At 36.9% G+C, this 16,811-nt stretch overlaps 1 protein-coding gene across 4 annotated transcripts in view; it reads left to right on the top strand.

The window, feature by feature from the left end:
* Nucleotides 1-16,440, top strand: part of Abd-B (Abdominal B) — a 99,018-nt gene extending 82,578 nt beyond the window's left edge. For all 4 annotated transcript variants that reach the window (XM_069501600.1, XM_069501597.1, XM_034972765.2 and 1 more), the window contains 3 exons: nucleotides 2,967-3,013; nucleotides 7,016-7,615; nucleotides 12,591-16,440. In XM_069501600.1, the coding sequence (XP_069357701.1) occupies nucleotides 7,057-7,615; nucleotides 12,591-12,985 (954 nt within the window). In that variant the 5' untranslated portion in view covers nucleotides 2,967-3,013; nucleotides 7,016-7,056 and the 3' untranslated portion in view covers nucleotides 12,986-16,440. The remainder of the gene's footprint in view (nucleotides 1-2,966; nucleotides 3,014-7,015; nucleotides 7,616-12,590) is intronic.
* The last annotated feature ends 371 nt before the right edge of the window (nucleotides 16,441-16,811 follow it).

Here is a 16,811-nt window from a genome sequence, read left to right as displayed (position 1 = left end):
ATAAATACATACCTATTACCTAGTCTATATCTTATTCTAATTACATTAATGTCATAATTTCACTTATAAGGGTGTCATTTAAACGTGATGGGTTCTACTTGAATAAATAAATTTTAATAAACTATTAAGAAAATAAAATAGAGTGAAATATAAATGAATTTTCAGGTACCGAAAACCAAAAGACATGACGTATGAACATGTAAATCTTTGAGCACATGTAACTTTGAAATTACACTTTTTTACTAAAATCATAGATAAAATTTGTTTCTAGAACGCACCTACCTACCTCTCTACAAAATTAAATTGAGATCGATATGTTAATATGAAAATGAGAACCAAACCAAAATGAAAGAGAAATGAAATGAAATAGTTTATTTGTATGAATATGGGAAGACAACGTGTTTACAAAATATACAGTCAGGAAACCCATATCAATGATATAAATGTAGAAAGTCCAAACTACGTTTGTTTGGAGAGCGCTTCGAATAAACTCCTCTTAACTTTGAGAACAGTTGTGATCGTATTTTCGCCAGCTTGATCGTCTCTTGTTTTGACAGAGACGTTGAAGCGTTGCTAAATCGCAGTTGGAATTGCAAATGAATCGGCCGTTTACATCGTGTCGTAAACGCGGTGATATGATCCAGTCAGTTTCGCACCATTAAACTCTTGGACGTCCTCCCCCGATGTTATTGTAAATATGTCCTATCTGACGTAAATACATACATTTCTAATGTATTTCCAACTTCTGTATCCATTCTATCCATACCTACTAATATTCGGAATATGAAAGTGTGTCTATATCTACTAGCTTTTCATGGCCCATCCATCTCAACCGATTTTGACGAAATAAATATATTTATGTATAATGCCCCAACTCCCGAAAATAGGCTTTTTCTTATCCCGTAGGTATATCACAGAGGTTACATTTTTTGAACCAATTTTCCAGTTCAAAAAATTTACCTAACTCCACGTGGACGAAGTCGTGCTCGTGAACATCATCTATATTGTACAAAGATAGTTTGCAGTTTTGCATATATTTAAACGTTGTACCTATAGAATTTTATCCTGGAAAATCAAAGAGTTAGTTTCCTTGGAATTTTAAAAACCTAAATCCACTCTAAAATATACTTAAATATTTCCTTGAAAAGAGTGATCAACTATTTACCTAAGTATATTTCTCTGTATAGGATCACATTCTTACGGAATTTCATGTAAATCCTAAAAGCTTTTAAAATACAGGAAAGGGCTTTATTTTGAGTGTACTTTCGAATTTATTTTAGTAGAGAAGTATTTTGTTTTTAAAACAACCGTGGGAGAGGCATTCTTTAAGGCACATACTTGTAACAGAGATAACACGGCCTGGTCGGTTGTAATGTGCGGCCAAACTTGTCCTGTCACCAGACCTATTGAGAACTGTGTAGTACCACTATAAAATGAACCCTTGTATTATTTTTATATTCCATTTTCTTCTCGCCATAATGATACCAGTGCATACGGGGAAGGTCCCATTAAATTGGTTTAAATAAACCCGTTCGACTAGCTCGCGGCTTGCTTTGGAATTGAGTCGTAAATGTCGACTCGAGTGCACTGCGCCATCGTTCTGCTGTCATTTACTCTTGAAAAAATAGTTGACAAAATGTCCGACTACATAATAGTACTTAATTCACGATAGGTACCTACTATAGGGTTAACGAATGGGGACTTACTAAGATATTATAAAACTTGCTTAAGTACAAAGTTTTATAAACTGAGCCTGGTAGCTAGATCGTTGTACTACCATTAGTAGGTACCTCAACGAAATGAAATAACTTTAAGATTAAATCTTTTTCTACTGTAGGTAGGTATTTGACTTTAGTGGTGTCATTTCTGACAGACAAACTGGTCGATTCAAACGGAGCTACGTGGAGCTACATGGGAGCTACTAAAGATGTTGAGATTGAATTTCTTGATTTTTCCTAATTTTTCTTGATTTTTCTCCAAACTACGCGCATTCTTATGCTATGGTCTGTTTTGAATCAATCATTACGGAAATACTGGTAATTGTTATGAAACACAAAACAAAATTTACGATCACTAACATGTCTAGTAAAGCCAGAGATCGTTAAAGAAAAAAGTCTGTAAACATGTTTTTTTGCGTTCTAACATAAGTAGGTTGCGTTCCACACCCCTTGGAACTTGGAAAAAACCGTAGCAATCGCAAATCACCTATTTTATGTAAACTTCGTGACTTTGCGCCGTATCGAATGACTTAGAAAGGATTTATTCATATTCGTATCGAGCGGTTAGAAAATAAAATGGTGGAGCTGTACCTATAGCTCTGTCAATGGGAAGGTGGGTGGGGCGTGGTATAGCTCAAAAATAAACTAAGTAGGTACCACCGACCACGGTCATCAGTTTGGAATTTGAATACACTGATAATATGATTAAGTTATCTAAGAAAGAATTAGGTACCAATTTCATATTATTTATTATAATAATGTTTATAGTACCTAATAACACTCTAACAAGTTCATTATAAGATACTGATGGTGCCCGCGAATTCGTCCGCGTAGGTTTTTCATTTTTCAAAATTCTGAGGGAACTCTTTGTTTTTCCAGAATAAAATGTACGTACCTAGCTTATGTCGGTCTGTACCTACCTATACCAAACATCAAAATAGACAGACAGTCAGTTTCGCTTTTACAATATTGGATTTCCTCAAACCACGAATATAATATTTTTATGTATAGGTACCTACGTTTTTTAAAGTTATAGGTAACAAACCTTCTTGGATTTTGGGTAGAGATAGTAATATTTATTATTAAGTACCTACCTATCTAGTAAAGTTGACCATTCTTAATTTATGAACCTTTTTATAAATATCCAAAGTTATTATAGCCAATTAATATTATCTGTTACAGTAAAAACACTAATTAGTATACCATTTACTTAATATATTTCATATATTAAATATGCTTTATTTACAGGTTGCCCTGTCCGTTCACTCAAACCTCACTAGCCAGCTTACGACAAGGTGAATATCTTATCTTGGTATTTTTTATATGTCGTCCTACCTATTTAAATATCTGAATGAAAGCAATAGAACATTTTAAGTTGAGTTATCTTAAATTATGTGAGATGTGTATCAAAGTCCAGTAGATAACCATATTAATATAAGAAAGGTGTAGGTTAATAATTTAACAAAACTAAAATGCACCCATTGAAAGCCATTGTTCTTGATCAAATCGCTGGTCGAGGCGGTGTTTTTAAAATTTAAAATAATTAAAATCAAGTCTAAGTAGCACGAACTAACCGCATTGTAATCTTTATGCATCGATGATATATTTCATGAACCGGTAAACAACAGATTTAGGGTACATAAAATGGTAAAAATTTATGGTTCGTCCGACAAGAGAAAGCCACATTGAGTTGCAATTAACACTGACATATTTTTTTAGTTGTATTGGAAGTTATTTAGTTAGGACCCGTTAGTAATTTCAATTAAATGCAAATTACAAAATAATTTATTATTTAATGAAACTATTTACCGTAACAACTAATAGGTAGGTATACTACCTATACGAAACTTATTGCAAACATTTTACTTAAAGAGATAGGCACCTATTAAAATAAAATGATTGCAATAAATTTCGTCTTGTTTGATCACTATTAAGTTTTTATTTTTTAAATATTATCGCGTAGTTACTATCAACTTACCATAAACTAAGATGATTCCATAGGATATACACCGTCCAAGTGATCATTGGACGCTGAATTGCCAGACTTTTCTATGTGTTGGGTTAAATCCTAAAAGATGGTCCTCTTGGGTCATCTGACGCCTGGATCAATTTCTGGGACACGATATTAAAATTTAAATAAATTCATTAAAAAAAGAAAGGTAAAGCTGTAGGTACCAAAAATTAAATAGTGTTAAATTTTAAACCCTTCACTATTCATTAATATTTTATAGATAAATAATTGCTTGCCCAGTTTTTTTTAAATAAAAATAAAAATAACAGTCAAACTATGCACTTAATATAGTACCTACATAATATATGTGCACTTAATGACTGTATCTAGAGGTTTCCTAACACATAGGCCTCGTTTTACCTTCACAATTCAACTGAAGCTCTCAAACATTGATATAAGTAGGTAGATATCGCTGCTCTCAAAGACAGATTCCTAAAAGGCCGGCAACGCACCGGCGGTTCCTCTGGTGCTGCAAATGTTCATGGGCGGCGGTAATCACTTAACATCAGGTGACCCGTCTGCTCGTTTGCTCGCTATCTCTATTTAAAAAAAACTTCCTTATATTCTGTATGAATGTTAGGCTTTAAATTAAAAAACCAAGTTCTCATTACATTTACATCAATACAAACATTCAATAGCTAGGTATAAACGTTTTACGATACAAAAAACCGGCGTAGTTACAATGTTATGTATTACATAGATCGTTTTCTATAGCTCTACCGCGACCGGCGTTTGCGCAAGAAACACGCTTGAGATAAGAAAGCGCACTTTTATTTACGCATACAGTACAGCCGATCATTGGCCTGGCGTATTTTCTAACGTAAATATTTATAGACAGGCCGGGCAACGCGCACACTTGTTCCTCTGTTTGCTTCTGTCATTCAACGCGACTCAAATGAGTCTTGTTCGTTCTCGGTTTCATCTAGATAACGTTTGTTTGTTAACCTCTCAATGCTGCCTGCATACTCAACTGTAATGTACCGAAAGAAAGTCGTGATTATCATTTATCTACCTTTTTTTTCATTTGAAAAATTTCTGTAATTTAGAAGTTTTATCTAAAAAATTCAATTTAAAAAAAAGAAGAGGGAATAGGTCTGCATATTCTTTTGGCATTTTCTTATATCTGATTCTACCCACTTGAAAGGTAGAGATGAGCTTTTTATAATGAATAGGTAAACCTGTAAAATACTTATCAAAATGGTTATAGCCTTATTGGTAGATACCTACCTAGGTACTACCGTGACAGGTCGAGATGGCAATCAGGGTGGGGACACCCCGCACACCCGCACAGCCCCTATAGCATACATATACATACATATACGTAAGTATAGCTAGGTACCTACTTACTTATTATTTAAAATAACGTAGACCTTATGTGAATGACTTTTTTTTGCTCAAAATACAAAATAGAACCTGTAATCCCTTTAATAAAATCCAGAAACACGTAGACACATAACTCGCAAAATCGGTTTAATGTTACTGACAGCTCCCTTTGTAGAAATTTTGTAATTGCTCCTTCACTGTAGTTAAGTGTGGGAAATTAGTGATCGCATATTTTATTTTGACAATTCGGTTGGTTTTCAATTATCATAATAATAAGGAATTGTTAACAAGAGTGATAACATTACTCAGCTTGTTATATGTATGTTTTATTATTGTTCGCCTGACAGATTTTATAGCCATGTCTTGTGTAAACAGCACATGTACTTACAATAGGTGTGAAATATTGTATAAGATTTATCGGGAGTACGGCATTGTTCCCTTTGACTCTATAGGTATGTGAAAAGGAAGGGTGTGTCGCCTTTATAAGGTTATGTGTCTTGAATTACTTCAAGGTCTTTAAAAACCCCAATTTATACGCACAAGTCGCATGTAATTAATCTTTAACCTGACATGAATAATATGTACCTACATAGGTACACATTACTCGTAGATATGTCTATCTACAGTTAAATAAAGCGGTAATTAATAAATCAAATAAATATGCAAGTACCTATTAGAGATACTATACTTATAAGAGAATTTTGTGTCGAAAATATGAGGCAGTGGACCACGACCTTGCCATTGACATAAAACAATATATTATAAAGTGTCTAGTACTTACTATGATTATTTGTGGTAAAATTAACAGACGATAAAATTAAGTTTATACTCACAATAAAACGTGAGTGAGTTGCCGTCATAAAGTCTCGACTTTTTTATCGGTGGCAACTCGGCGATGGTCGGTGACGCTTGCAGTTTGGTTAAACGGCAGTTTATGGCTATTTTGCCTCCATTAATCGCTTTACTACGCACCCGCGCCCGCACCCGTGCGGCTGACAAATTGACAACCCTTGCTCTTATTCACTTTGATTGTATTGCGACAAAAACCATTTATCCTTTTATTGTCTCTTATCAAACCACTTAATCAACTTTAAAAAAAACAAAAAATACATGCACCTAATTGTTTTTTTTTTTTTTGAAAAAATAATAGGTAAAATGAAAGTGGGAACATAGTGTTCCTAATACAAAATTAACTCATACTCATAAAAAACGTACTTAGTTACTTAAAATAAAAAATAAATTTTACGTATTTAAAATTCAAGATTGTATAAGAAAAAATAATGAAAAAATCAGAATAGAGCCGTGAGCGGCGGGCGGGCGGCCGGCTGCCGCCTACGAGTGCAGCGACGGTTCGTCCGCCCGCCACTAGATGGAGGCGCGTCGCGCGCCTGTGTGCTCGCCGCCGTGCGCCGCACACCGCCGCGCGCCGCCACTCCGCGCTCGACCGCGCTGCCGATCGCGCGCTTTGTGTTTTTCTTTCATCTTTGCGATCACATTACGATAAACTCGCGACTTCGTTCTCGCCGATAGGAAACTACAATCAGTGCTTGTAGAACTTTTCAGTTGAGGCCTGTTTCATGTCTGAGGACTATTAACGATACAATTTTTGTTATTTAATTATTATAAAGAACTGTTTCGTGCTACCTGGACTTGATTATTCTGATAATATCCTGAACGATCTCGGCTCGTCGAAGCGTAGACGTGCAGCATTTTCCGAAAGATTTCCAATAGTGTCGGCTCGCTGCGGTCGTCTCTCGTCCGGCCGGCAAGCTAAATTGGGAACCGCGTTTTGACTTTCATGTGCCGCTGCGTGGTCGCGTGTGCGCGTGGTGCGATGTGCCCGCGACGCGCGTGAACTGCCGGCTCGGTCCCTGCTCACCCGTGGCTTGCCCGGCCGCCACCCTGTACCCTGACAACCATGTCGGGGGCCTCGGCGCCTGCGACGGGGCCGCCGTGTCGCCAGCGCCCGCCTCCGGGCACTCCACCGGGCAGGCCTGGTGGAGCATGATGAACGGCGTCGGCGGCGCGCTGTACGAGGAGGCGCACGCGTCGCCCCCGGGCGGCTCGCCGCCGGCCGCGCCCGCCGCCGCGCCGCCGTCCGCCTCCAGCGCCTCGCCGGCGTCCGTGGGCTCCAACCCGCCGCAGCCGCTGCACATCCCCGCCAAACGCTACGAGCCCGAGCCGGGCGTCATCCGGCACGCGCAGCAGTCCTGGGGCTACCCGCCCGACGCGCCCGCGCCCTTCGAGCACCAGTACCCCACCGGCCCCACGTACTACAACCTGCCGGTCGAGCGAGAGCGCAAGTCGGGGTTACCCTTCTGGCCGAGCGGGGGTGAATATAAGCCTTACGCAGATGGCTGCCATCAAGGTTTCACCCAACCCTGTTGGAACTATCCCTATGGAGCCCCTCGCGGAGACCAGCCGCTGCCCTACGTCAGTGGGGATGAACGACGAACTGCCGTCTCCGAAGCGTCCGGTTTCTCTCACGATGCCTACGGCCTTCGAAACTACGCGCCCGAATCAGTATCCAGCGCGCCCTATCCGCCCCCGAGTGGCCTACCCGGTCAGTATTTTATCATATTTTTTCCTAATCTAGATTTGTAAACCATCTCGAACCTTGAGCACACGTTTTTGTTCCGGTCACGTCACCATAATGTTTGTAATCTTTTCCCAAGCTTATCGAAGGCACATGTGCTGCAAAAACATTTCTTAAATTTGTCAACAAATAGCTGTGTGCAGGCTCAAGGTTCGAACATCTACTACCTGTCCAGCTACTTAATGAAGAAAATGTTTATGACCTTATTAGATATCTCTTAATTTGTGGACAGATGAATAGATTTGTAAATATAAATAATAATTTAATATGAGTTTATCAACCTTGACCCTTCCAAGTGTGGGTGGTACTGCTAGCCGCTAGATGGCAGTGGCGCAGCGCACACAGCTTCAGGAAAGGCTAATGTGTGCGTGAGGTAAGTAGTGTGCGTGCCGCACACGACGCGGCGTCTTCGTGTGGGTTGTAAGTTTATCATTATCAGCTCCATGCAATTCTGCAGCGGCTGCAATCTTGTTGTCTTTGTTGGAAAGAATGGTACAAAGGCTGTACTTACACTTGATTACTTTTACATGAAATTTACCTTTATCCGAATTCTTAAACAAATTTTTGGGTGTGGGATGGATATTTTTATCTTGGAGAAATGCTATTTGAATGCTCTACAATTACATCAAAAATTCCGTATACCTAAAAATATCGAAACTACATAAAATAGTACGTACTACAATCATTAGATTAGGTATTGTACAGAAGCATACGTATATGACACTCAATCAAGGCATCTTCTCAAAGAGCACCATAAATCTGATGAATGAACGAAACACGTGCTACAAAATGTTTAAAAGCGAACCGTTAGCATCGTTTTATAGGCAATGTTAAACGGCGTTATACAACCGACAATAAATTAAAGTTTACGTAAAATAAAGCGCTAATAAAAATGTATAACTAATAAATAAACACCATACCTGGGCGTTAAGATAATAAACCGACGATCTTTGAGTAGTGGCAATAAACCAAATATTGCCACAATAAACACTGTTTAGGCTGATGAGGCGATAAAAAACAAACTAGATCCTGGGGGCGAGGTATCCCGTACGGTGTATACGAAAACTACGCTCGACGTAGATGTATATCAATTTTATGATCGTAAAACCACGACTACGTCATGCAATAATAATACTGGTTTCTTCCCAAAATCGCTAGCAGATAAGTAATAATTAGACAGCCTCTAGCGAGTTGTCAATACGAGAGCAATAAAAAGGCTCCATTCATAAACGGTCGACGCTAGTTCACTTTCGATCGCTGAACCTAACCATAAAGATGAGTTTATCGCGCCTCAGTTACGGCAGAAGGTGTAACTTGACATAATTTTGCGTAAAACGTGCATATAATGGGCCATTAAAACGAAACAATTGTTGAAAAAGTTATACGAGTGTTCACGTCACTTTATGATTGTGTGTTTACGGCCCACCTGAGGTTGACATTGACTTTGATTTGTGCATTTATGGCTTACGAACGGTTTGAAGAACAGTTATGGTCTGTTCGGAAACCAGACTTCGCGCAATCCGGTTTGCTTTATACTCGCGATCGCGGTTTTCAAACATATTTCCTTCTGAGCAACGTTTACATTTCCATATCTTTCTTTACGAATTAGTTAATCGAAACAAAATCTTAATTAAGTAGATTTCCCATTAATATACTTTGGATGGTTTAATGAACTGTCAACGAAGTGTCTTCAGCAGATAAGTAAAATCAGCCAATCAGTTTCAGCGGTTTGTTTTACCTATATTATTATTAGGTATGTAGGTACCTTCCTATGCCTAATACGCATAATCACTCTCTATGTTGCCATCTACATCTTTGGCACAATTTTCACTTGGACCGCAAAAAAATCAATATGAATTTTCAAATTCAACATTTTCTATTTAATTATCAACAATTTCCAGGTTTTTCATTTTCTTTAAAAACACTTTTTTTGAATTATTTACGTGAATTGCTAAATAACCCTCTCATTTTAAAGCTATAACTGGAATGACAGAAACAAAATGCCAGCCTACACCGTAAAAGACTTTGAACCTTAAGTCTTTGTAACAAGCACGGTTGTCTTGTTAGGAGTCAGACCGCAGTCTGGTAGGTAACTTTTATGGGCGAACGGAACCCGCACTTTTATTGCCTCTGATCGCTACCTATCCCCACATAATTGACAACTCCACTCGTCATTATGCCCTCTTTAAACAATTGTTGCTTTCCATAGGCGACACTTAGATTAGAAACCATAAACTTGGTATTTATGTGTACGGAAACTGATTTATTTTCATAGTTTCCCCAGAAGTATGAACCCGGGTCATTACTACCTATTACTCTTGTATCTTTCTACACCACTTGATATAGTGATAGATGATTCGACAAACCACAATCATATCAAAATAAATTATGGGGAGACCACCTGAATAATTTCTACCATACTTACCTACTTATCCATGTCGTATATGACAATAATAAACCGTCTGATATTTTTGGTAGATTTAATAATGATAGGTCACATTTAGTGGATTCAATAGGATTCAAATTCAATTTCAAATCAGAAAACAAATCATTCTATGTCAGATATCTTCGGCCTAGTGGATTGACATCTCAGAAGCAGATCCACGTGGCATCGGTCTTTGACGGAAGGATAAGAGGAAAGCTGACTCTGGCGTAAGTCAGGGCAAACGTTAGGAAGAAGACTTCACGCAAGTGCCTCACAACAACTGTACATAATTTCAACTCTATCACATGAACAATACTCAAAAGCAGATCTCGAGACATAAGCTAATAATGAAAGTAAGAAGAAGACGAAGAAGAAGAAGTAGTACACGCAAGTGCTTCACAACAACTGTACAAAATTTTAACTCAATCGCATGAACAACACGCGAACGCACTGGTATCGAACGAATGAGCGAGCTATATTAAGTAGAGTAGGAACATTAATCAAATATAAAAATAATAATTTACAAAATTGCTAAAGTTTAGATAACACGACTAAGTATATGTACTCAGATCCGTACGAGCAACATTTCGGTAAAGAGGCGACGTTATTGCGGTAGGGCAGTTTTATGAACTAACGCTTAGGTATCGCGCTTAATGGCATCAAAAACTTGGGGAAAGGGTTGGGTACTAAGTATTCGATATTAAATTAAAACTGTACAAAGTAGAATTTTAACTGAAACGCTCGTCATAACTGGAAAGTATTTATTTATGTAAGTAATTTAAAAAAATAGATATAATCATTACATTTCATTTAATACAATAATGGTAACGATACATTTCTGATTTCAATTTAATTAGAGGAAAATGTGTACCTACCTATCTCAGAAAAGCTAATGCTAAAAATTCCAGTTTAGCTTCGTCTTAATACCTACTGAATACTGAAAAAGTGTACGTAAAACATTATCATAAAAATTATACTTACTGTATGTATTGTACATAGAAATTTTAACTAAGTAGGTAAATGTTTTACAAACTTTTGGTGTTGCTTGTGGCTATAATAGAAAAAGTGAAATCTCACCTCATAATGTGTCAGGATCAAGCTAGAATGCAATAAATTGAAGTGTCTTTGATGATTTATGAGAAAGCAAATGAATTATCCGTTGCAGAAGAAAGTCTTATTTTCTTTACTGAGATTTATTACAACACATAAATCCGTTCTCGAGGCAAATGACGTATATTTCTATGCGTCTGACTTTACAATGACTGTCCATTTCGATGTCCATGTTCCAGTCACTTTCTTCAATTTTCTTTTTCATCTCGATTCGAAATTCATCGACTAGAAATCACTACCCAAAAGCAGCTTTATAAAAAAATTGAGGCTCTGTTTTTGACAGAATCTTTACTTCTAGGAATCTAGTAGATAAGGTTGTCTATTATAGAGTCTATTATAATGCCAACAACATAAGTCGCTGGAAGGAGATCGCACAAGCAGCAGGGAAGAGTTTAGTCACGACCACTCTGTCAAGAGTGAACGATTGAGAAGAAGAAGAATTATAGAGCCAACGAGAGATTGCATTTTTGACATCTGTCAGTTATATACAAAATAATCGACGAAAATAATATTGTGTGCCCTCTCGCACACATTACTTTCATATCAGACAACGAAACGTCAAAAACGCAATCTCTCGTCGGCCCTACAATAGTTAATATGTAAAGAAACGTTGGGGTCCCAAGGTGGTGGAAAGCGTAGCGTTGGAAGGCCTCCACTAAGTGGACAGACTTATGACCAGCATTGGACGTCTATCGCTTGATAATGATGATGACGATCATGAAAAGAAGCAGTAGTACCTAGTTTAAACAGAAACATAAGACGTAAAAACAAAAACAAAAACAGTCAGAAAACGAAATGTTTGCCAATATTTAAATGTATTACGCCACAGCTCACGCTCTTCCGGTAGGGTTAGACAATGAGGCGTAGGTATATTTCTCAACTCGAGGTACCGTTTTGAATAATAGGAAATAGTACAGAGAGTAGTTGGCATCGAATATTGAAAACGTTGTGGGTCGCATACAAAGTTTATGAACGATGATCTCATCAAAAGAGCCGCTCACATAAATCGCGCTATATGCATCTTCTAACGCACCGTGAGGCAGCTTGCGATTGTTTCTTTGAACGTTGCATAGAAATAGCTGGTTATGAGCAAAACGTTCGGTCACGCAGTGCTACGTGTGCATTCGTGGTAATTAAAACCTACCTACAACAATGTGGATATAAATATTTTTAAGTCTATTTCCGAGCGACCAGTAAATCTTACTAACCTCTCTAGGTCATAGATTGATCAAGTTGATACAGTTAAGATGTTTTGAGTTACGAGAGCGAATTAACACGCAAGCCAATACAAAGTAACATAGTATTCATTTTAATTGTAGGTACGGCCTTGAGTAAGAAATAAATTATCACAATATTATGTTTTATGTTGTATTTTTGTATTTTAATTCGATTTTTTTTTCTGTGCAGGATCCCTGTCGATGTCTGTGGGCGTCGGCGTCGGTTGCGGGTCCTCGAATCCCCTAGATTGGACAGGACAAGTCACTGTGCGTAAAAAACGCAAACCTTATTCAAAGTTCCAAACCCTCGAGTTAGAAAAAGAGTTCCTTTTCAATGCTTACGTGTCGAAGCAAAAGAGATGGGAACTCGCGCGGAATTTAAACCTCACTGAGAGGCAGGTGAAAATATGGTTCCAGAATAGACGGATGAAGAACAAGAAGAACTCCCAGCGGCAAGCAGCGCAGGCGGCTCAAAACAACAATAACAACTCAAACGCGAACAACCACAACCACCACGCGAGCCACCACCACGCGCCGCACCATGTGGCGTTGCACCACGCCCCGCCCGCCAAACATCATCAGTGACCCGCGCCTTTCTCTGGGACTTATCCCCTTCATCACGGTATAGCTAGCTAAATCCGACGGGAGGAAAGTTCCAATAAGGACTCAGTTGTGTTGTGCTCGACGGTCGTACTTAAAGATCCGAAAGATGTTCGTTACCCAATAGACTATGTAGGAAAGTTTGCTGTACCGATCTGTACGTAATGTGGACGCTTCCCGGACGAGTGCCGGTGCGCCGCGAGTCCCAGAGAATCTCACCGTAAGATAAAATTATTGTGTTGTCGATTTGTGTATAGTATTAATTACGAAATTATTTTCTGTAATTTTAACGAGACTAAGTACATGAGTAGACGATTCCTGATATTGATAATATTATCTAGTATAGCGCTGATAATGTATTGAGAATTATTTAAGCATTGAAGCTCGCATGAAATAGAAACATCACCTATGAATTATTGTATCTAGATAGTTTATTGAAAATGAATTTTGTAAAATATTTTGTGAGACTGCTTTATTGTTGTATTCGTATCGCTGTTCAGAGGGTGGTTAAATCTTGACTAGTTAACTTTTATTTTCGTTACCAAATTGTTGAATTACTCGGGTTGCTTTGGTGGCAGTTGTAGAAATATTTTCGTATTAAGTGCGATGGATCTTAGACTTGTTGATTGGCACATTGAAGCCGGTTAATCCTAATACTTAAGAACGTAGCATCGACGTCGCTTATATAAGAAAATATAATTAAATCGCAAAATGATCAAATATTTATTACTGTTTATTTTCTGTCTCATTATTCGTAAATTTTGTTATTTAAATTATCGATTTCAGACAAAGCTTTAACTCTGTTCCAGTAGAATTATGCATTAAGTTACTGTTATGACTTTTTGAAATATTGAAGTTGATGTTATAATCAATATAATTAGGTTATGGGCAAGTGCATTAATACTGTCCTCTATTGACTCATTGTCCTGTTCGCTTAAGCCTGTCTATTGCTTTTTTATTATTTTTTGTTTTAGTTGAATATTTTATTATTTATTTATACACGAAAATAGCAACAATCTATGTAATAAATATATTATTATAAGTTGTATCTTTGGTCTAGTACATCGAAGTAAAACGTGAATATTAGGTGTACATTGTACAGCTGTTTAAAGTTATGGTGTAATAGATACCTTTATATACAAAATATCTAGTTACAAGAATCAGCCCAGTGTTAGAATATAACTATGAATACTATTAAACTTACTAGCTACATCTTCCCTATTTTATCTTATGTCTATGTAATTAATGTTCTATCGTAAATTAGTAATTTACTCGGATCTATTTCAATATAATGTCCGTTACATTTTTATAGTGAGTAGTAGTTTTTGTACAAAATGGCGACCTCGTCTAGGTAACCGAATTTCTACATAAGCACAAGGCGTCTAAGATATATTCTTATGATTGTAGCAATTCGATTATGAGGACATGGACACCTATCTTGGTTTGCACGATTATTGTACCCATCGGTTTTTACGACTCACATTTTATTTATCACTCAATAACACAATATGATTATTAAAATCTAATTGCTTCATTACCTTAATTGTTGACTGATGATTTAAAGTGCTATAGTTTAATATTTATATTCATGTAGTAAATAATAATGATGCCGTTACTTTTTATATGGGAGTGTGGCCATGTCCTCATGTGTCATGTTATTAAAATATACTTTGTATGTTCCTCTTTACACTAAACATATTAATATTATGTAAATTATTATTTATTTCCCATACCAGCCATTCTTAAATTACAATAACTTAAACTCGGTCATAGTCAGAGAAACTGTATGGATATCTAAAAGGCTATGTGATCAATATATTTTCTTTACCTGTACCTTTTGATTTGTTCAACTGTATTTTAATAATTATGTTAGACTAGATGATGCCCGCGACTTCGTCCGCGTGGATTTAGGTTTTTAAAAATTCCATGGGAAGTCTTAAATTCCGGGATAAAAAGTAGCCTATGTCCTTCTCCGGGATGTAAGCTGACTCTGTACCAAATCGGGTAAACAGATGGGCCGTGAAAAGCTAGCAGACAGACGGACAGACAGACACACGTTCGCATTTATAATATTAAGTAATATGGATTAAAATTAATTTTTAATTCGGTGGAATTCTGTGTTACCAGAGATAAAATATTTCCCACAAAAAGATAACTTTATATCTTGTACCTACATAGGTAAATACATAAATTCAATTGCCGCATGTATGGAAGATCATCACTTGAGAACAACTCGACCGATTTGCCCGATTTTTTGTTGTTCGTAAAGGACAAGGTTTTTGTGTAAGAATTTTTTGAAAAATCCTCAAGCAAAATTTGTACGTACCTATAACTAACTTTTTTATAATGATAGGGATTTCAGGTAATTTGGGGAAAAATCGAACTTCAGGTGGTCACCATGGTTTTCATACGAATGACTCCCCTGATGTAGGTATATAAATAACAACGTCTGAATTCCACCGAATTAAAAATCAGAGTATAGAATAAAATTCAGATGAAAATTAAATGAAAATATTATATGTTGATGATGTTCAGAAAAAATCCATTTTTATTTAGATGAGTAAAAACTTAATGCAGCATAATTTTTATAATATTAGCTGAGTAGATACCTACTTATTTGAGAAAATAACCAATTTCTCCGGATTTCTATGAAATCAGAAATATGAAATACACTACGTATTTTAACGTATAGCTATATACAACGTGTTCCTGACGATTTCCTATAACTTCGACTTAAATTTGGCAACGTCGCAAAAATAAGTGGCATATGGGAAACAATTTTGAATCTAATTTACCTAACTACAAAAGAAAAATTATTTTCTCCGAAAATATCAATTTTAGAACATAATATGTTCCTTAGCCATTTTTGATTACTTTTCGATAAGGCATCTAACCCTCGATTTATGGGATATCCTCCTGCACACGTATGATAAAAGGAAAAACTGACTGACTGACTGATCTATCAACGCACAGCTACCAATAGCAGACAGATAGCAATTATGACGTAGCCAGTAGCTTATAAAGGATTTTTGAAAATTCAACCCCTAAGGGGGTAAAATAGGGGGTTGAAATTTATGTAGTCCACGCGGACGATGTCGCGGGAATAAATTAGTTTTTACATATTTTAAAATGGTGTAGACCTACTTGTTGTGGATTCCAGACAGTTTCCTTTATACCAGCTTTCAGCCTATCAATATCATATTACTGATATTTAATTTCCGTAGATATTGAATCTAGATATTCTTTTCAACTATGTAATAATAATTAAAGGTCTCGTAAAATTATCACTGTACAGATAAATTAATGTAGTAAAAGTCACACCTGCGTGTGAGGTCTTATTAAGTAATAATGTATAATTAAATGAATGTGCTCCGACAGTTTTATGACGAATTTAGAAAAGAATGTATGAAAGGGAAAAGAATTAAATATTTCGTCGTGTCTCGGCCTATTTTTTTTAGCCGTCCTTTAAATATTTAAGGTACATGCCTATCTAGTACCCATTGTACGAATACAGACACCTCCTGCAAGATTTAGGCTTTATCACCTTTGAATACAGTTTTGGCTGCTGAATCATTATGAAGAACTCTCAGGCATACAGGTTTCCTCATGATGTTTTCCTTCACCGTTAAAGCAAGTGATATTTAATTCAGTAAAACGCACATAATTCTGAAAAGTTAGAGGTGCGTGCCAGGGATCGAACCCCCGACCTCCGATTAGAAGGCGGACGTCCTAACCACTAGGCTATCGCAGTACATAATAAAGTTTCTTCATGCTTCAAATAGACGTACCTACTTAGAGAAAATAAACCTTA

The sequence above is a fragment of the Maniola hyperantus genome, chromosome 10, assembly GCF_902806685.2.
Source record: "Maniola hyperantus chromosome 10, iAphHyp1.2, whole genome shotgun sequence".
NCBI lineage: Eukaryota > Metazoa > Arthropoda > Insecta > Lepidoptera > Nymphalidae > Maniola > Maniola hyperantus.
The sequence above is the reverse complement of the archived record's forward strand: the minus strand, read 5'-3'. Positions and strand labels throughout refer to the sequence as shown.